This window comes from Episyrphus balteatus, chromosome 3, assembly GCF_945859705.1.
Source record: "Episyrphus balteatus chromosome 3, idEpiBalt1.1, whole genome shotgun sequence".
NCBI lineage: Eukaryota > Metazoa > Arthropoda > Insecta > Diptera > Syrphidae > Episyrphus > Episyrphus balteatus.
Genome location: NC_079136.1, coordinates 75,821,583 through 75,843,641, shown reverse-complemented (window position 1 = coordinate 75,843,641; position 22,059 = coordinate 75,821,583). Strand labels below are relative to the sequence as shown.

At 32.7% G+C, this 22,059-nt stretch overlaps 2 protein-coding genes across 3 annotated transcripts in view; one reads left to right on the top strand and one right to left on the bottom strand.

The window, feature by feature from the left end:
• Nucleotides 1-3,609, top strand: part of LOC129916353 (NAD-dependent protein deacetylase Sirt7) — a 131,027-nt gene extending 127,418 nt beyond the window's left edge. For both annotated transcript variants that reach the window (XM_055996227.1, XM_055996228.1), the window contains exon 3: nt 1,204-3,609. In XM_055996227.1, coding sequence (XP_055852202.1) covers nt 1,204-2,868 — 1,665 coding nt within the window. In that variant the 3' untranslated portion in view covers nt 2,869-3,609. The remainder of the gene's footprint in view (nt 1-1,203) is intronic.
• A 6,673-nt stretch (nt 3,610-10,282) lies between these two features.
• Nucleotides 10,283-21,740, bottom strand: LOC129915454 (endoplasmic reticulum aminopeptidase 2). Its single transcript, XM_055994998.1, has 14 exons — nt 21,568-21,740; nt 18,539-18,676; nt 18,280-18,468; nt 18,138-18,220; nt 17,870-18,078; nt 16,513-16,693; nt 15,611-16,453; nt 15,110-15,274; nt 12,606-12,861; nt 12,391-12,533; nt 11,996-12,258; nt 11,802-11,931; nt 10,530-10,901; nt 10,283-10,471 (listed from the first exon to the last, which is right to left on the bottom strand). Exons 1-14 carry the CDS (start codon nt 21,608-21,610, stop codon nt 10,322-10,324), a joined length of 3,165 nt encoding a protein of 1,054 aa, XP_055850973.1. The 5' UTR covers nt 21,611-21,740; the 3' UTR covers nt 10,283-10,321.
• Nucleotides 21,741-22,059: the final 319 nt, after the last annotated feature.

Genomic DNA, 22,059 nt, shown 5'->3' with positions numbered 1-22,059 from the left:
TATTACATACTCATAAATGTATTACTTTCTCAATTTTCTTTTTTTAATTTTCAGCTTTTGACCATTTATAAAAAAAACACAAAAGTTTTTTTTTAATTTGTAGTATGTTCCCGTATTTGCAGTTAGGCTGCTGTTTTCCGTGAATTATATTATATCTAATATTTTAACAATAACAACAAAAACTTGAAGGTCTAAGAACGGAATTCATACTCGTTGCTCAAGTTGAGATTTTTCTCAACTTAAGCATTCCCTCAAGTAATGTTCGCAGCAAAAATAGAACAATCCAATTGAGTAAAGTAAAATCTAGACTTGAGGAAAAAATATTCTCAATCCAGCTGACAATAAACTGTCGTATGAAAATATATTTTGTTTTGTTATTGTTTCGCATAAAAATACAATGATCTGATCTGAATCACGAGGAAAATAAGACACAGCTTTTGTTGCGATAGACCATATTTAACATTAAAGAAAAAAAAAAAAAACGAATAGGGAATTATTAAAAAATATGTATATATTTTTAGATGATAGTTCCTCAAATCAGTCAAATTTCATTGTGAGTTTGATAAAAAAAAAAAAATATTTTGTAAAGTCAAGATTTTATCCTACTCAAGTAACGACTATGAATTTCGCCCTAAATCTTATGATTAGAGTTATATCTATTTCATTGATGCCAATCAAATCATCAGACTCCTTTATTCCATTTATTTGTGGTGCTTAGTCAAGTATAATTTTTCAGTTTTATTCGAAAAACTTTGTTTGACCAAGCGAGTTCAGAGGCTAGTACATTCATACATACTACGCTTCCTCACCCACATGATTTGCTTAACCCAATTGTAGGTTTTTTATGTTCCTTCGAGTTCGAAATGGCGTTCTAAGTTTGTCTCGTCAAGAGTTTCTAATATTGTACCTACTATTGATATTTTCGACAAACGGTTTTCTATGCATTTGCGCAAAACTTGTTATTTATTCCCGAACCGTGATGATGATCGATATCGTCATTCAAATTCTCTAAATCTGATCGACTGCTTTAAATGATTCTGACAAAGCAAAGAAAGGGCTGTATAAAATAATTTTTTTTTAAATATGAATAACAATCGCGAACACGAAATCTAAAATATAAATACATATTGTCCTTTTTATTCAGATTATTCCTTTTTTTAAACTAATGTAATATTTTCTATCTCTTTCTGTTTTATTTTTCAGATCTCAATAGTATTAAAAAAATGCGAATCAACTTGGACCCAAGAAGATTATTGCTTACTTGAAAAAAATGTCGAATTAGTTCGACAAATAAAAACTCGCAAAGAAAGAGTACTCTTATACAAAGAACGTGTTATCGAAAAAGAAGATTCCATCAGTGTTATCGAAGACAAGGTAGCAGATTTAGCAAAAATAATATCACAAGCAAAGCATCTTGTTTGCTATACTGGTGCTGGAATAAGTACTTCAGCACATATACCCGATTACAGAGGTAGCAATGGCATATGGACACTATTACAAAAGGGACAAGATATTGGAAATCATGACTTATCACTCGCTAATCCCACATACACTCACATGGCTTTGTATGAACTTTATAAAAGAAAACTTTTACATCACATTGTATCACAAAATTGTGATGGCTTGCATTTAAGATCCGGGCTTCCAGTTAAATCAATATCAGAAATCCACGGTAATATGTACATTGAAATTTGTTCTACTTGCAAACCAAATGCCGTCTATTGGAGGCTTTTCGATACAACAGAAATAACAGCTCGATATGCCCACAAAACGAACAGAAGGTGCTATAAATGTGAAAGTCCATTGATAGATACTATTGTTCATTTTGGAGAGAAAGGTGTTGCCAATTGGCCTCTGAACTGGGTGGGCGCTTGTCTCAATGCTGAAAAGGCTGATGTCATTTTATGTTTGGGATCCAGTCTGAAAGTACTTAAAAAGTACCATTGGCTATGGCAAATGGATCGTCCTTCAAAAAATCGAGCAAAAATTTGTATTTTAAATCTCCAATGGACACCAAAAGATAATATTGCCACAATTAAAATAAATGGAAAGTGTGATGTTGTAATGAAACAATTGATGAATCATCTTAATATTCAAGTACAGCCATATAGCAAAAATTGTGATCCAATATTTGCTCATGCTACTGCATTACTTCCAGAAGAACTACATACAGTATCCCAACCTCAACTCAAACGTGAAGTTGATTTACTAAAAAGAGAGAAAGAAGATTGTTCAAATAATTTGGAAAAAGTCAAACAAATATTTCCTCCTTCAAATTTAGTAATAAATAAAGGTCCACTAACAAGAACTCCAATTAAGCATAGATCTGGCATAAAAACAAGTTTTTCTGTTGGATTAAGTAATGGCTATGGAAGCAACGATTCAGCAACTCAACGAATATCAATACCATCTGAAGAAAAGCTTAAAGAAAAAAGATTATCTTCTGAAATCAGTTCCGATAGTAATATTTACATAAAAACAAATAATGGACTTCCATTTTGGTTTGATGTCAGCTATGCTTACTCAGGCCTACACAGTATTGTTAATCCACCACCTACCGAACTAAATTTGTGGAGTTTACAAATTTTGCCAATATTTCAAATGAATCGTAAAGCAGCTGAATGCGAATTTTGTTTTGATAAATATGCAGAGCTAGATTGTCAGTTTTATAAAAGTTGGTCACACGAAACAAGTATCAACAAATTTTCCAGAAATCTTTTAATATTTTGTGAATGTTGCGACAATTCTCATAATAAAGAAGAATCGTTAAGTACGAAAACGTTTTATCGCAAAAATTTGATTAGAATACAAGCTGGTTGGTATGGTAAAGGCTACAAAAAAAATATAAATAAACGCCGAAAACACTGATGTGATATTTTTTTTTATTAATAATGAACCCTCTTAAAAAAAAAACTACGGAGATATTTTCCTGATAGACTTAATATGAAAATAAAATAAAATAAAAATTAATTTATAATACTCAAATCTGTATTAAGAAAAAAAAATGGATAAAATTCATATGTCAATTTAAAAAAACATGAATGTGAATCATTATTGCATAATCAACTCTTTCATTTATCGTAATTTAATACGGAATAGAAAAGATGCTCTATTGCTGACTGTCCAAATTTATTTGTCGCTATTGCTCTGGAATCCTTTGATCGTGGTTAAATAAGATTTGGATCTGTGGCACTTATACTTATTCTCTATTTTTGCTGAAAGTTAAAATTCCCAAATAGTCCAGTCATTAGGGGATACTTAAAAAAACTTAACTTGAATTTTTGGACCAAGATTTCCTATGAGCTTTTTCCGCCATTTACGAGAGTTAAATTACTTATAATCGTTTTATGTGAAGTTTTTGATTGTCTAACTTAACAACATTAGGATACATAGCATATAGATACGAGTACATCTATAGAGGAAAGGTTTGTTTGATTATCCGTCTGTCTTAGAACAAATTGATAAAGTATTTCAGTTTTCAAAACAAATTCGTAACGAAAGTTCAGATTAGGCAGAGATTTTAAACGTAAGACTTACTAACGATGAACATACTTATAGATTTTGTTGCGTAAGTTATTAAATTTCCACAAATTATTAAAAGTTTGTTTACTAAATTCCAAATCTTGCTCATTTTAAAACATTATTGTAAGATACTTAACTTAAGTAAGCAAAATTTCAGTAATTTATCCCTGTCTTAAAGATAGTTTTATAAGAATTGATAATTTAATACCATGAATTATTTCAAAAAGTAAAATTTTTGTTCGAAATTTGTGTTTTAAGTAAACCGATAAATTTATTAAAAATAATAAAACAGTATTATTTATTTTACGTAGTTTTATGAGATTTGAAATATGTAGTAAAATCCGTTGTCATTTTAACAATTGATCTGGTTCTCTTAACAGTTACTTAAAGAGCCGAAAATCGGAATGAAGTTATTTAGTCTTCGAAACTTCTGTTAATTTGGGTGAAGTTTTTCATCTCATATAACGATTATGTGGTCCGGCTTGTTATTAGGGCAAGAACGACTACAGGCGTTGAAATAATATTTACAAGCGATTTCCTCTGCCAGCTAGACGGTCTGAAAATACATACAAGTTTTTTGGACACCAAGAGCCGTTATATTTTTCGTAAATATTTTAACCCAGGAACCTCGTAATGATTTTTCAATTTTTTTTAGTTGCTTTTCCAAGTATACTTAAAAATATTAAGGTGAGGAAACACCCCTAAATGATATTAAAAAATATTAAAAATTTTTCATACAAAATGTATGCAAATGACGACCACGAAAGTTCAAGGCATATAAAAGTCATGGTATAAAAAGACAAGGTATGATCATTAGAGCCGCCATCTTACAAAATGGGGTAATAAGGTTTTGACGTTTGGCATTTGGCAAAGTCAAAAGCAACAATAGGTGTGTTTTTTATTACAACCGGTCTTAACTTGACAAAAAAAACGCAGTCTGGGCTAAGCAATTTACATGTTAAATACAACAACACCTTAGCCCCTTGGGCTTAGTTGTTTAGCCCGGAGATTTCTCTGGGCCTAACTTTTTGAAGAGTTTTAAATCTGTGCTACCAAACTAATTTTTTCATAAATTGTTTAGAATTTGTTTAAAAACGTGAAAACTCACGTTTGGAAGGACAAAATGTATTAAAATAGTTTTGCTAGCATACATTTTTGTATCTCTTTGTAAAACATATATGAAAAATACAAGAAAATGACGAAAGCGAAAAATATGACAACTCTAAATTTTTGTTGTGTCTGCTGTTTTCGGAACATTCAATATACAGTGCTGCCAAGATTTCAGGTTAAGCCCCGATGCGTTTTTTTTGTCCAGTTAAGACCGGTAGTAATAAAAAACACACCTAATAATTTCCAAGACAAATTTGTTTACAACAACAATTTCAATGGGCTGGGCTGTCAAAACCTTAAGTAGCCATAAGTTTTGACAGTTCTCGATACTGAGTTTTTTCTAATGATCATACCTTCTCTTTTTATACCATGTATAAAAGTTATATCGGTATGAGGGCATGCTGCCCCTGCTTGGGTTCACTATAGGATTTGTGATGGGGGCAAGGTTGGGTATGTACAAAGAACTCAAAAAAAAATTGTTGTTCGTGGTCGTCATTTTCATACATTTTGTATGAAAAGTGAAACTTTAAAAAATTAATTAAAAATATAAATACACTTTTCCTCCCATTAAAATTGTTATTTTATTACTTTTAGTCATTATTCTTTCAAATAAAAGTATTCGCGTATTCAAATTCATGCTCCTTTAAAGGCAAGTTAAAGGCTTGGCCACACCGGAGGGTATGCGGTAGAGGTACGGGTAGCGGTAACGATATTTGTATGAAAAAAATTCCACATCTGAACGTTGATATGTCAGTTTGGAATTTTTTTCATACAAGTACCGTTACCTCTACCCGTACCGCTACCGCATACCCTCCGGTGTGGCCAAGCCTTAAGGCAAATAAGCTAGTAACAACTTTTTGTTTATTAATAGTTTTAATCGAAGTTTTTGCTCAACATTTTGTAGGACATAAAAATTCAAAGCATTAGCTTTGCACCGTGACGAATATGCATTTCGTAAGAGTAGTTTTTGTATTTTCGATTGTAACAATAAGCTGGTCACACTTAAACATCGTTCATTTTTTCTGATTACAAAAATGTATTTTTTAGACTGGTCTTGAAAAGGACGATGATTTGAAACGGGTTTAGAAATTAAAAACAAAGCTAAATAAAAAAAAAAACACATCGCTTGAAAAATAGATTATCTATATTGACTTCATGAGAAAAGTGTAAACACATTCGAAAAGTCGAAGTACAGTAAAAAATACACCTCAAGCCCAAGACATCGCGCCAATTAAATTACGTCACCTGTATTATAATTTTTAAATCGAGTGTGAACACCGCCTTAAAGATCAAAGGCAGCCATGCTTCAATGTGTCATCCATAAACAAAAAATACCAAGACTGGAAACTTTCGTACGTCTTTCCCCCCATAAACAAAAAATACCAAGACTGGAAACTTTCGTACGTCTTTCCCCCCAAAACCCTTTTGTGTACAGTGTTGTCTGTGAATATATGTGAAAGCCACCACATTGGTAAATGAGGTTAACACGCACACATTTATAGATTCACGACATTCACCACACATCGGACACGAACACAACGATAGGTTCACGACATTCACCACACCTCGCAGCTTGTAGGCAAACGTCAGTTGACCGCCGAGTTTCCAGTCTTGGTATTTTTTGTTTATGTTTCCCCCCAAAACCCTTTTGTGTACAGTGCTGTCTGTGAATATATGTGAAAGCCACCACGTTGGCAAATGACGTTAACACGCACACATTTATAGATTCACGACATTCAACACACATTGGACACGAACACAACGATAGGTTCACGACATTCACCACACCTCGCAGCTTGTAGGCAAACGTCAGTTGACCGCCGAGTTTCCAGTCTTGGTATTTTTTGTTTATGGTGTCATCTATGGTTAGCAACAAACATAAACAAACTATACCAAGACTGTAAACTGAGCGGTCTAACGACGTTTGCCTACAAGCATCGACAAACCATACCAAGACTGGAAACCTTCGTACGTCTCACCCCCCAAAACCATTTTGTATACAGTGTTGTCTGTGAATATATGTGAAAGCCACCACGTTGGTAAATGACGTTAACACGCATACATTTATAGATTCACGACATTCACCACACATCCAACACGAACACAACTATAGATTGACGACATTCACCACACCTCGCAGCAACACCCATGGCAACACCCATGTCATCGACAAACTATACCAAGACTGGAAACTTTAGTACGTCTTACCCCCCAAAACCCTATTATTCATGGTATAAAAAGACAAGGTATGATCATTAGAGCCGCCATCTTACAAAATGGGGTAATAAGGTTTTGACGTCTGGCATTTGGCAAAGTCAAAAGCAACAACAATTTCCAAGACAAATTTGTTTACAACAACAATTTCAATGGGCTGGGCTGTCAAAACACTAAGTAGCCATCTTTTTTTCTTTCATTTGACAGTTCTCGATACTGAGTTTTTTCTAATGATCATACCTTCTTTTTTTATACCATGCCTATTATTAACATTGGTGCATGTGAATATATGTGAAAGCCACCACGTTGGTAAATGCAGTTAATACGTACACCATAAAGAAAAAATACCAAGACTGGAAACTATCGTACGTCTTTCCCCCCAAAACCTTTTTGTGTACAGTGTTGTCTATGAATATATATGAAAGCCACCACGTTGGTAAATGACGTTGACACGCACACATTTATAGATTCACGATATTCACCACACATCGGACACGAACACAACGATAGCTTCACGACATTCACCACACCTCGCAACTTGTAGGCAAACGTCAGTGGACCGCCGAGTTTCCAGTCTTGGTATTTTTTGTTTATGACGCACACATTTATAGATTCACGACATTCACCACACATTGAACACGAACACAACGATAGCTTCACGACATTCACCACACCTCGCAACTTGTAGGCAAACGTCAGTGGACCGCCGAGTTTCCAGTCTTGGTATTTTTTGTTAATGACGCACACATTTATAGATTCACGACATTCACCACACATCCAACACGAACACAACTATAAATTGACGACATTCACCACACCTCGCAGCAACACCCATGGCAACACCCATGCCAAGACTGGAAACTTTCGTACGTACAAAAAATACCAAGACTGGAAACTATCGTACGTCTTTCCCCCCAAAACCTTTTTGTGTACAGTGTTGTCTATGAATATATGTGAAAGCCACCACGCTGGTAAATGACGTTAACACGCACACATTTATAGATTCACGATATTCACCACACATCGGACACGAACACAACGATAGCTTCACGACATTCACCACACCTCGCAACTTGTTGGCAAACGTCAGTGGACCGCCGAGTTTCCAGTCTTGGTATTTTTTGTTTATGACGCACACATTTATAGATTCACGACATTCACCACACATTGAACACGAACACAACGATAGATTACCGACATTCACCACACCTCGCAACTTGTAGGCAAACGTCATTAGATCGCTCAGTTTCCAGTCTTCCCTTCAAGCAAGAAAACGGAGTTCAGAAAAGACACTCCGACCGAGAAAAACGGGGTTGCATTCACACACTTGCAACTTTTTGTGTATGAACACAAAGTCGAAGGAGAAATCGTGATGAAAATACCAATACATATAAAATCGGCTCCGCGGTGATTATAGTTTCCATACTAATTTGAGCCGCATTCAAACCCGTTTCTGAGCCGAAGTCGGACTCAGCTCCGCCTGAGGCGGAGCGGATTCGGACCGAGGTCGGACTTGTTTGCTTGAAGGGTTGGTATTTTTTGTTTATAGTGTCATCTATTATAAGCAACAAATGGGGAACTTCCAACGCTTGTCAGTGTAAGCAAATACTCACGAAAAAAAAACAGAAAAAAAGAAAAAAATTACAGCTATAGCTGGGCTGGTGAAGACATAAGAACCCAACCCATAGAATCCGTTGCGTCCGTTCCATAAACAAAAAATATAAAGACTTTAAACTTTCGTACGTCTTTCCCCCCAAAACCCTTTTGTGTACCTGTACAGTGTTGCCTGTGAATATATGTGAAAGCCATCACGTTGGTAAATGACGTTAACACGCACACATTTATAGATTCACGATATTCACCACACATCCAACACGAATACAACGATAGATTGACGACATTCACCATACCTCGCAGCTTGTAGGCAAACATCATTCGACCGCTCAGTTTCCAGTCATGGTATTTTTTGTCGATGGTCCGTTCCGTCAATTGATCAGTTGAAGTGGTCCGATGGGACAGAAAGGGGTGAAGGACCCAACCCATAGAAGCCGTTGCGTCCGTTCCGTGGAAGTTTTCAACTGACAGCTCGATAAAATACACACGTTATTATGGGAAGCGACCCATAAGCGGCTGATCAAACGGAGACGGACGGATTCGACGGAAGAAGTAGCCCAACTTTCTACTTTTTCATCCGTCGTATCCTTTGACATTGGTTGTCAACAATAGATCAGTTCGACTTTCTGCTTCTGAGTGCACACCGGGGAGTTTCAGAACTAAAAACTGTGTTCTTTTCTTCTCCGATCCACATGTATTGCTCAAGCCTATTACGCATCTGAAGGTTCAAGATTTTCGTTCAAGATTTCGTTCTGCTATTTTTTTATGGAAAATTTCGTTTCGCTTCAGCTGCATACTATAGGCTTTAACCTGAATCTGAATTTGTAGTGACAAATTTGATTTTTTTCACTCACTGTTTTCATTTAAAAATGTGATGTACTGCTAACTACCTATCTATAAGGGCCGGCTGTACAAATATTTAATCCGTGGATCAGCAACTCTTTTCTTCTGAAATCGGTAGCAAGGCTTAAATTTAGCACTGGTTCAAGGTTCATACATGTAAAAATGTAAATGTAAATGTACATGTAAAAATAGCAACATTCATGCTTGAACCGAAGCGGCTAATCTGCCGAAATCGGTGGGTTAAATTCCTGAACCAAGTCTGATCCACGTTTGTACAACTGGCACTAAACGTATCAGAGCGCACAGCATATGCTCAACGAAAGTTAAACAAATCACGCTCACGGAAAAAAAACTCTTACAATTTAGCGGATCCCACTTTAAATTAAGCGGATTTCTGAATGGTTTTTTGTTAAGATGACTTCCGTCTTAAATTAAGGTGACAAATCACATTAATTTCTTGGATGCGCAAATAAGATCATTAAGCGGGAGATCACCTTATTTTTGTGAGGAAACATTTTAATAAAAAAAGAGCTGGCAGCCACTGGGGATCGAACCTACAACTGTTGGGTCACTAGGCGAGTGCCTTACCATCGTGCTATCTCACTATTGGAAATAAGTATGATAAACTGCAACTAAAGCTAGAGTGTGACTATAATTTTAAATTTTTTATTTTTTGTCGGTTTTTAAAGATGAAAATTCACTTTTAAATAAGACGAAGTTCAACTTACATAAATTTAACTGAGTTTAAGTGGAATCACCTTATTTAAAGAGAATTTATACTTTTATTTAAAGGTGATGAAATTTAATGTGCCCATCATCTTAATTTGAGGTGCCTTTTATTTCTCCGTGACATAAGCCCATGTTACCTCATGCCCATTTTTATAGTGCGGCCTTTACTTCCTTTACAAAACTGTATTCAAAGAAATTCCATATTTGCAATAAATACTAAATTAATCACAATTACACTTTTTTTTTATTATATATAAAAGAATTTTTTTAATTTTTACATTTTTGATACTTATGTTACATTTAAATTATGTTCTATCCATTTATAAAGTGATGATTGAGACCTCGCTACCCATTCTTTATTAGATGCAACAGTTTGAACCGTCATTTTGAGTATATCCAAACCAGGGCCATGGCCAAAGCGATGTAGTAAAGATTTTAACTGAAATAATTTGTATACGTATATTCAAAGCACAAATATTAATAATCAAATACCTTACCTCATCATAATCAAAGTTTGTTGATCCGTATTGAGTTATAGTTGAAATTACTTTGGCAAAGCTAACAGATCCTTCACCTAATCTTGATTGTAGATCATACCAGTTGGCCTGCAAGAAACGACATGCTATGGCACCACCAACTGGGGTACCCGCAATTGATTGAAGTACTTCTACAACTTCGGTGGTGGGTAGCAGGGTGATATGTGAAAGGAGGCGGTTTTGAAGCCAAACATCTTTTGTTCTTCCCAATGCACGAACAAGTTGCATACGTTCTGTAAAGTTGCCAGCTGTATTTTGCAATGAGAGAAACTTTTCCCAGCAATACTGCCAGAAAACATACTCCCCAGATAAAATAGCGCCAGTATAGATAACCTGAAATAAAATTTAACAATTTTTAGATGTTTTAACTTTTTTTAAATTTGAATATAATTTTAATAATAAACATTTATATTTAAATATAAGCAGGCACCTAAGTACAAAAAATAAAAATGTCGTGAGTTTTTACTGCATCAACGACTGCTTCACCACGACTCACATCCGCGTAAAGTCTTAAAACCCCGGACGAGAAAGATGATACCACCAAATGTAGTTTATACGAGGTCCTCAAAAAATCCTTTGAGCAAATCCCTACCTACGATATTAAAATTCTCCTGGGTTTATAAAAGCAGAAGGCATCTTTTGAAGCATAGTCGGAAACCATAGCATTCACGAAAATAGGCCCGATAACAGTTTCAGGCTTATCGACTTAGACGTGGGACAAAATGAAGTCATAGCTAGTAGGTGTTTCCTGTATCTTAAAATTCATAAAGGGACTTGGAAATCTCCGAACAAATCAACCGTCAACCAGATTGACCATAATAAAAAAAACGGAGGAATATCGGCTTTTGATAAGAAAAGAGAGGCAACATGAGAAAAGAGCGATCGAGAAACATGGAAATTCTGAAGATTATAAACTATGGAGGAATCTGTCTCCTCATCATTGCCTATACGAAGAGGACCTTAGTCAACTTGGCGTGCGAAACTGGAAGCAGCTGGCTAAGGTTGTTGGTTAGGGCCCGAATTCACAGTTAATTATAGAGTCCGCGCAATCTGAATGCGCTGGTCACCCTGAGTAAGTCCAAAGTAAGATTGTAGAAAAAAGGGTTTTTTTTAATAATTCATAAACTGTCAATATGCAACTGAAAATATTTTAATACAAAGCTTTTTGGTAGCAGCAAATATATGACAATCTGAAAAAAGGGGATTCGGAACAAACTACAAAATTGTACCTACCTCTCTCAAATTTGGAGGAATCGGCTCGTTTTTCTCGTAAATGAATTGATTAAATACAAGCTTTGATTTCAAAATTACATCACGATCTTCCCATAGAATTGAGGCCAACAATATTTCTGGTCGTAGCATTCTAAATGAAAAAAAAAAAAAATATTTTATTAATATATTTATTATTACATATAAAAAGAACTTACTTAGTTTCAAGATCACCATCGTCCACATATCCAATTTTCTCTATTATTGATGCCAACTGAGTTTTAATAAACTCAGAAAGCATTAAGAAACATTCTGAATATTTAAGAATTCTTCGCCATTTTTCTAAGTGCCTGAAAGCCAAAGTTATTGGACCCCATTTTGTTTCATTCGGAAGGTATGGAATCATGTTCATAATTATTTCGCAATTTAATAGGTTTGAGTGGCACAGCGTAAATGCATCAGAAAGAAGTCCAACTCGATCCTAAATTATGGATATATTTTAAAATCAAAATAATATAATCAAAATAAATACAATCGTCGACACATAAAATTGTTCATTTGCACGACAATTCCACTTTTAAATAAAACGAATCGTGTAAAGTTTTAAATTTACCTCTGGGCTGAACTGATTGTGATCTTTGATTAGTTCATCAATAACATTCTGCCAATTTTCGGAGTTGTACAAAACTCTATAGAAACCGCTCTGTCCAGCATTTAATTTTATCCATTTTACATCATCAGTAACTTGAAAGGAAACTATGCAAACAAAAATTAAAAATAATAATCATACTCATATACATATCTTAATATTAAAAATAATGTTTATACCATTGGCCTTATTCATCCATAACTGTTCAGAAGAGTTTTTCATGTTTGTTACATATTTAATTGGAAGCGCCCAGTGAGTTCCTTCATTTTTTTCATTTTTCTTGTTGTCAGGCTTCTTATGATCAGACATCGTTTCGTTTATTGGTTCAGAATAATTGGGTCTAAAAGGGCTTTGTGATAGTGTTACATTATTTCCCACTCTGGTAACTGTGATCAATGGAAATCCTTGCTTATTCATCCACAAACTCATCATTTCCTGCAACAGATATAAAGCCATACTTTTTTTTTAATTTTAAACTATGGCATATCAATTTTGCATGGGTACGGTGACCACACCTTAAAATTCCAAATAATGAAGTAAAACTAAAATTAAACCCAGTTTTCTAACTTAGAAAATTTTTTTTTTTTTTTTTTTGTTTCGCAATTTTATTATTCTCGTTAATATTTTTCCGCTGAGATTTCACCGACGGGAAATTTCTTTAAACTCGAAATCGCAAAACATATCCAAAAAAGATTTTGGTACATTACCAAAACAACAAAATCGTATTTTGACATCTTTGCGCAAAAAAGTTGCTAAAAACAATGACGAAAATTTTTAAACGATTTTGTAAAATGCTAAAGTCATTTTAGTAATTTTCTAAGTTGAAAATCAGTCTTCTTTCGACTTAGCGAATTACTAAAATGCCTTTAGCATTTAATTAAATCGTTTAAAATTTTGTGCTAATACCATCATTTTAAAAGCAGATAAAGTTAAAAAAGTAGTAATATTGGATAGATCTTGGATTCTTAAAAACCGGAAGTTATTTTTTATGTTCTTGTCAACAAAATAAAAATAAACGTTTATCAAGCAAAAACAAAATTAATTCTTAAACCATGCATTAACGCAACAGTAGAACTTCAAAGAAACATGTTAATACCTTCAAAACGCAGTATTCCAAAACTTTACGCTTTGACTAAAATTCATAAGGTGGCAGATCTAAAAAATAAAAATGCAGTAAAGTTGGATCACCAATCACGAGTACATGACCTAGCAAAATGGTTAAGAAAACAGATTTCAAACCATTCGGATACTTTGTCCAAAACTCCTTACAATTTATCGATACAGGTAAGCAAGAAATATAATATTCCAAATGACTTATAATTCAAGCTTCAATAGATAAAGAAAACATGTATTAGTATTTCAGTTACCAAAGCTCAACAGTCGATTAATAAATTGGCTGAAAAGGCTAGGTCGGCCTTTAATTTTTATATTTCCATCGCAGTAAACAGGAAATTTGTTTTTGTTTTAATTTATAAAATTTCATATGAAAAATTTATAAATTGAAAAATAACAAATTTTCTTTGTGGTTCTTGTCGGAAAAAATGATCAAATATTGTTAAAAAAATAGTTATGCGTGGTTTATCCGGTTTTTGTGCGTTTTTCGTCGGTAATTTAAAGCCTAGTACATACTTGGTGAAGCAAGTCGTGAAGTGAATCCATACATTTTTGTTTGGTCACCCGTGAACGTTCCTTTGAACTTTCGTGGTGAAAAAAAAAATTGGAGAGTTTTGCTTCGCGACGTGAAGAAGTTCATGTACGGAAATATCTTTCACCCGTGAATCTACTCTCCCTATATATTTTTCGAAAAAAATTATTTTGAAAATTGAAAACAAACAAAATTTGTATGAATTCGCTTCACGACTTCCTTCACAAGTATGTACTAGGCTTAAGAGTGAAAAAATTGACAAAGTCTCAAATTTTGTCAAATTCGACGATCAAATTTTGACAACGTGAGGAAGATATTACCTTATTTTGTGTACTCAGTGTTGCCAGAATATTTTCGAGGCTAGGAGCCGATTATGAAAAATCTTGGAGCCAAAAATAGCCGTTTTCAAAAATGGTGCAAGAAAACGCAAACAAATTTTGTGGCATGAGATTTTAATTTTTTTTATTTTCAAATAACTTTTGCTTAGCAGACTTCAATTATAATTATTTTTTTCATTTTGTCGATATATTCTGGTTTTCATGCTCATTTACGGGCGTAAAACTAAATTTTAAATGAAAATCAAATGAAAAGTGTATGCAAATTGGTTGTCTGTCCACATTTTTTGTGGATTTTTGCTGTAAAATGCTTAGATTTTAAAGGAGCGATAAATCGCCAAGTTAAATTAAAAGAGCCAAAATCCGATAAATCAAAATTTTAAGGAGCGAGTTAAATAGCCGGCTCTGGCAATACTGTGTGTACTGTGGATTTCATAAACATTTAACAGGCTTTTAAAATTTTAAATGATATTTTTTTGTATGAAACAAACTCATTTTAGGATATAAAAGCCCAATAAGTATTTAAAGGGGATTTATGAAACTAGTCATCAATTTGATGTAAGGGCTGCTCAGAATCTTTTGCAAAAAAAATTCGTCTAAATTTTCGTCATTTAGGCGAAAGTCAGATATTAAAATAACGGTTCTATGACAGGTAAGCCATATAAAGGTTCAAAAATATTTTTTTTTATTTCAAAATTCTTACCTCTACATTTATTTTTGGTTTCATATCATTTGATTTATTGCAGGTGCTCCATACGTTTTTCACATCATCCACTTGAAAATAATTTTCTTTTAAGAACTGTTCTAAACACTTCTTAAATCTTGTTTCTCCGATTGTGGAATGTAGCATGCCAAAAACTGCAACCGTCTGAAATAAGAAAACAAAAATATTCAATGATTTACATTTTGGGTACGACAAGATTTTTTAAGTAAATTATTTTCAAATTAACTTGGAAAATATGGATCGTTTAGAAAAATTTATTTAAAATTTTTAGAAAATAAAATTTTCTTCAAGTTTTGCCTGAATCATTTTTGTCAAAAATCAAAAATGGACGAGCTATTTACTAAAACATATTTTTCATTGAATCCAGGATGGCGGCTATCGCTCAAGCTCGAATTTCTTGAAAAATACTAGTTTTAAGCTCCCAATAATGATAATCATGATTCTTTGTTAATATCTTATCAACATAATAATAATTCATACCTTATCAACGTAAAACTCATCGTTCTGCCCAATAAGCTCAGTAGCGCTAACTATGCTAGCCCATCCTTGCATAGCATCTATATCCATTGTTTTGGTCATCAAATGAAGAGTATACATCTCCCGCAGTGGCCAATGAGTGTGCAATGATGAAAGAATCAAAATTGATAAATATTTAACCAATCCATGCCAAATAAGACTATCTTTTGCAGATGTTGATGAAGTAACTCCTCCAAAAAATTGCTGAACAATTGCTTCACTTATTCGCAGAGTAGAAAATTGATTTTCTTCTGTGGTCGTAGATTTTTGATCCAAAAGAAATGATATCTTAAGACTTATTAGTCCTAAAGATGATATAATATTTTTTTGTAAAGATGGAAGAGCGACAAAATCTAGTTTTGTCATAGGATATTTAATGTCAAGCCAGGATTCAAAATAGTTCATAACATCCTTTGCTGATTTCATAATTAAATTTGCACGAGTAAGCAAGTCCTCTGGAGCATAAAACGTATACGATACATTTTCTCTTAAATGTTTTGCTGTATTATTTGGTGAATTCCTGTTAACTGTTGTTGACATAATGGGAGACATAGAATTGTTCATTGAAAGAGTCTTTAAATTGAGAGAATGTGTTAAAGATGCTATACTGCGAACTGCGATTTTCTTATTATTTTTTGTGATATTCTTATCAGATTTTATCGATACTTTTTCATTTTGTTTTTTGAGAGTTTTTAAATTAATTATTGGTACTGTTTCAACATCTAGAGATTTTCTTTCAAAATCACTTATCACCCAACTTATTGAATCTGTTGATAGACGAGGTGTTTCCATGAAATCATCTCGAAGCTATGAAATGTTATAATCAGTATTAAAAACAAATATACATATTATTATAAAGGCCTTACCAAACCGGTACCCATATAAAATCCAACATCTTCGGTTTTATGAACATTTGAATTTGAAAGACCAATATGAAACCGATCCCGAAAGATTGAGACTTTGAATGGGGTTCGAAATTGAGGCTCATTAAAGCATGGAAAATATTTTCTTGCACCTCTGGGTTGAAAAACTGTAGCCGCTAAGAATCTATCAATTAAACCAAAAAAATTCCAAATTTAAATCATGAATGTAGGAAATTTCAAAGTAAAAAATATATAACGGCCAGATCATGTTTATTTCTAAATTTATTGCGAAAAGTTTCTTTTAATTAGGATTAGGTATAAGAGAGCGCGAGCCGTTACACGTTTCCTGCAAAATTGGCATCTCACTTCCCACCCATTCTGCGTTTTCTGACAAATTTAGCTTTATTATGAATGAAAACTTCCTGAGAATGTGTTCGGGAAAAGGGCTTCCAATGAAAGAGCAAGAAAACTCTTCGCTTCTCGGAAAAGAATGGAAGTCTATGAATTTTTTACATTATTTTTTACATCAATATATTGGAGCCCTAATCCCAAATACATTTCCCAAGAAGTTTTTATTTAGAATCGGGCTTCTTATGTGTGAAGCCTGAAACCCTTTGTTGGCCTAGGTCCTTCCGTCCTGGGTCATGGAAAACAATGCTCCAGCCCAGAATGTTCCGAGAGGGACGACGCAGGACGCAGCAGAGGAAGACCTGGTCTAAGATGGCACATGAAAATGGTAGTTTAGAATATAGCTGGCTGGAGAAGCTTGTTGGTTGAGGCCCAAATTCACAATGGATTGTAGCTGCCTTACAGCGCTATTAATTCTAATACGCAAGTAAGTAACAAACACAATGGATTAAAATAATTGTTATGTTGTTAGTAATCCAAAATAGGAATTTTTGTATAATTTGTCACGGCTTAAATTCTCATGGAATTCCCCAGTTTTAAAAATTAGTAGAAGTGCAAAGATAGAGCCATTTGAATAAAAAGATTTATAAAAACATTAAAGCCGTTATGCTTCTTCTACCGATAATTTCTTCTACCGTTTCGTAATGGATTGAAAAATTAAATATTTTTGAAATACCCGTAATTTGAATTTGCTGAATCGAAACTTAAGCATTTAAGTTCTTCATAAATCCTTATGTGACATTTTACGCGGAGGAAAAAGTAGGAAATAAGAGTTTATGTTCAACATAAATTATTTAAGTTTCGATTCAGCAAATGGCCCTACTACTAAAATAAAATTGAATTTTTTATAAGAGAAAGCTTTCACATGCAAAATGGCATTTATTGGCATTGACAATAAGAACCAATAAATTAATTTTCTTTTTTTAACAAAAACGTTATATTTTGAATTTACCTTTGTAAGCCTTTAGAATTTTCATAATAATCCAGATAAAATCCATGCGGTTCAAAATTAAGTTTTGAATACCATCTCAAATTTAATGTATAATTATTTTTTTTCTTCAATTTTTCTTTAAATTCAATATAAAGTTGTTGTCTTGGTGGAAACTCTAGCAGTCTTATTATTTTTATGGTGTGTCCTCTGTTGCCGCTAATCATTATTGCCTTTTGAAAATTAGATATATATAAACTTTTTATAAATAATTAAATATTGTGTTCCTTACCCTTTCAGTCACGTTCAAGTTTTGTGAATGAATAATAATGTACTGTGTTTCTTCTACAACAGCGATTTCTATTGCAACCTGACCTATAATTTAAATTATATAATTAATAATATTCTATATAATTTTTTATTGACTATCATACCTTTAACATCATAGGTCGTTAAATTAGGATGAACAGTTATAGTATACGAAATGGGTTTGACAAAAGTTGGGAGACTTGCATTTAACCATGGAAAGAGGTCCCCGTTTGTTGCTATAGGCTTAAATGGTCCAGATTCATTGAAAGCACTTGCATTTGTGCTCAGAGAATGTTCAGAGGAGCATGAACAATCTATTTAATAGGTTATATTATTTAATTATTACAATACACATTAAAAAAAAACACCAATACAAAAACGAACCTGATGCTGTGCCTCCATATGCTACTATTAAGGCAGTCATCAACAGGGATCCACAAACCAATCCTGCCACACAAATGGCACGTTTTTGAGAACAGACAATAATTGTATTTTTAGTTTGTCTAACATTGTCCTCTCCACCTGAAAATAAAAAAAGGCTTAGTGATGATATTCAAATATGCAAATGAAATAATATGGGTACATAGGAATTTAAAAATAATACTTTCCAAAACCAAGACGAAAAAAGTCAAGAAAATCTACGAAGAAAGACTAAGACACGGTACTTTTTTTCAAATTACTATGGTAATCCCAACCTAAGTTCAAAAATTATTACCTACAAAAAAAACTTTTTTAAAATTACGAACCTCTTAAAAATCAAAATTTGTTTTTTTTTCAGTGTACAAATTATCCTTCTACACCTTTTCTGAATTTTCCGTGGTTATTCCAACAAATTTCTTCACTGTTTTGGTTTGTCCTTCTTATTTCAAAATACATATAAGTTAAATTTATTTGTCTTACATTTTATTTCAATAAGTCAAGGTTAAGAAATTCCGTGAATCCCATATTGCGTCCTCAAAATTTTTGAACCAAACTAGTCTAATTCGTTTGTCTACCTTTTGTCGATTTTGTCTAACTTTCAACCAAAATTTAGAGCAAATTAATTTTTTGTAGGAAGTCCGAAAAAGGAAAGAATCGCCTAAAACGCTCAAATTTTGAGATAGACGTATAAAACCAATTGCATTCCTTTGTCCAGCTTAAGTTCTTGATACATTCCCAAAATTATCGTTTGTCCACAATACGTTTAGAAAATATTCAAAATACAAAATTTACACTGAATAATTCAAAAGTATACAAAATTCCCAACAAAAGTTACGCATACACCACAGTATTCACATTTTTCTTGGGACAACATTTTTTTCATGGAATGTGTTCTGCCGTTTGTCCACCTCGAGTTCTTTAAATATGTATAGTGTACACTAAAAATCGTCATTTGTCCATATCCACCCCACGTTTAGGAAATATTCAAAATACAAAAATTCAAGACTCCTAAAAAATTTGTTTCTAAATATTTTAGCACCAAAAAATGTCGTAAAAAAAATTAATTGCATTTACAGAAAATAGAGACGACATCACCAAGCAAATTTTGTATGTAGTTTAATTTTTGTGATTAAGATGTTTTTGTGCCTATAAAGCCTGAGCTACATAGAAACACAAAGTGAAAAAAGTACAAAAAAGTTTCTAATTTTTCAAAAAATTTATATTTTTAAATGTCGCATCAATAAAATAGTTTTTTGTTATTTTGTAATTTTGCTTACAATTTATACTTTTTTTGACTTTGTGTTTCGATGTAGTTCTAGCTTAAGGAACAAAAAAACTATGACGCTCTGTTTTTAAATTTTGCCTCTACAATCGTATAATTTTCAGTTACCTCTAATCCTAATAAATTAAGATTGTTACTTTGCGTATCTTTTGTGATTTATACAATCTTAACGCAAATTTTTTATCTAACAATATTTATATGAAAGTAATTTGTCGGAATTACCATGGCTAATTGAGAAAAGCTGTGTAAAGGACAATTTTTTTTTTGAAAAAAAAAAACGAAAAAAATGATGGGCAAGGCAAACCTTGGGCAAATGAACGAATGTTTTAAACTATCGATTTTTTCACAAGATTCTGATATGTGATGAAAGACAACATATGTATGTATATACCATTTCTTTAAAATCAAATGTATACTTGCTCTTATCTTAAAAATTGCTTTTTACTTAAGCTTTTTAAAACTTCAGACAAGAAAAGGAAATTTACTACAAATAATAATAAAATTTGTTTTTAAAATTACAAAAATATATCTGTGAGTGGATTTGACCTCCAAACAAAGTATGCTTTAAAATTTCTTAAGCTGGATGCGCACTAGGTTGATCAAAAAGTTCAACATACGTTCCAAATCGACATAATGATAATGAACAGTTAAACCTTTCCAAACTGGTTCAATATGTTAGGGCTCAAATATGTCCTATATGCATCAGTTAGAATAATTTGTAAATTTTTAACTGTTCAGTATGTCGATTTGGAACGTATGTTGAACGTATTGATCAACGTGTGGATCCAGCATTATGTATACATATTACAATTTTATTTTTGTAATTATTTTTTTTTTTTTTTGAAAATCGTTAGAACGGTTTTTTTTTATTTTCAAAAAAAAATTGGTTTGCCAATAAATAGAAAATATTAATCGACCTATGAAAACAAAAATCATCAAAAAATTGATTTTTTTCAAAAAACTTATTTTGTTTCCTTTTTAACAAATTTATTTTTTTATTTTTTTTTTCTTAATTTTGAAATTAAAGTTACTAAAACGTTTTTGTACAGTTTTGTATTTAAATTGGTTTAGTCACTTATGAGAAAGTCGGACATTACAAAACGGTTCTACTGCAGATCATGTTAATAACGGTCCAAATCAAAATCTTTAAGAATCGTTTTTGAGAAAAACAACCTTTTCCATTTTGATAATATGGGCAGAAGGTACCGGTAACTTTGGTGCTGAAAAAAAATTCAGTTTCAAGAAATCAAAAAATCACGAAAAAATCTTAACTACGAAGTGCAATGTGAAGTTCTAGATATAGACAAACAAATAGGTACACAGACAGACGAACAAACAGAATAGCAAAACCCACTTTTTTCGCATCTCATCGAAATGTGTTCTTGATTGTTATCTCGAACTCAATGTTTTTTTAAGAATCTTAAACTTGCCCTATATCTAGTATCTATATGGCAATTAAAAATCTAAAGTTTTTTTTAAGAAAAGGTTAACGCTATTTATATTTTCATTTTAATTCTTCATTTTTTTAAATTTTAGTTTGAAGAAATAATTTGCAGCAACAATTATTGATTAGTTGCTTTTGTATTTAACATTTTTAGATAACCTTATTAAAACAGTATCTACATTTTGTTCGGAGAAAAAAAAATTATCTTTAACAAATCAATACTTTCAATATTTAGCTTTAATCTCTAGAACAGCATCAAGAACATACCTGATAGAAAAGCTACGTCATCTAATTCAGGATCTGCCGCCATGTTATATTTTTTTTTTATTGAACTTCAATAAATTGATGCGAAAACTAATTGTGCGAATAGATTTAAACTAAAACTTAATTTTAAAAAGTTTTATTCCTTTATTTACACATTTGCAACAAGATTCTACACAAAAGCGATTGAAAAAGAGACAACTAAAAATTGATGCAATGTACAAAAATAAGTGCATGCGCACTATGAATTAATTTTTTTTTTGTTTTGTTTCCCTGTGAAATGTAGCCCGTTCTCTTGGAGGTGGTAGTTTTTCCAGGAGTAGATAATCTAGTACATTTACTTCTAGAACTACTCATGCTCTTTTGCCCGAATAGATGGAAATTGCATTGATTTCGTTGTATTAAAATTCGTAACCTAGTTTGCAACCGTAAAAGGAAACAGGGCTTATGTTTTCGGAAGCGTTGCTCTTTACCTACTACAATTTTCCCATTTTGCTA

Excerpts from the sequence above, each read along its gene's own strand:
- LOC129915454 (XM_055994998.1), bottom strand. The coding sequence starts at position 21,610 with ATGGCGGCAGATCCTGAATTAGATGACGTAGCTTTTCTATCAG. Across the intron at positions 16,454-16,512 it reads TTTATATGGGTACCGGTTTG|CTTCGAGATGATTTCATGGA; the intron begins GTAAGGCCTTTA and ends AACATTTCATAG. Across the intron at positions 15,275-15,610 it reads ATGAGTTTTACGTTGATAAG|ACGGTTGCAGTTTTTGGCAT; the intron begins GTATGAATTATT and ends TTCTTATTTCAG.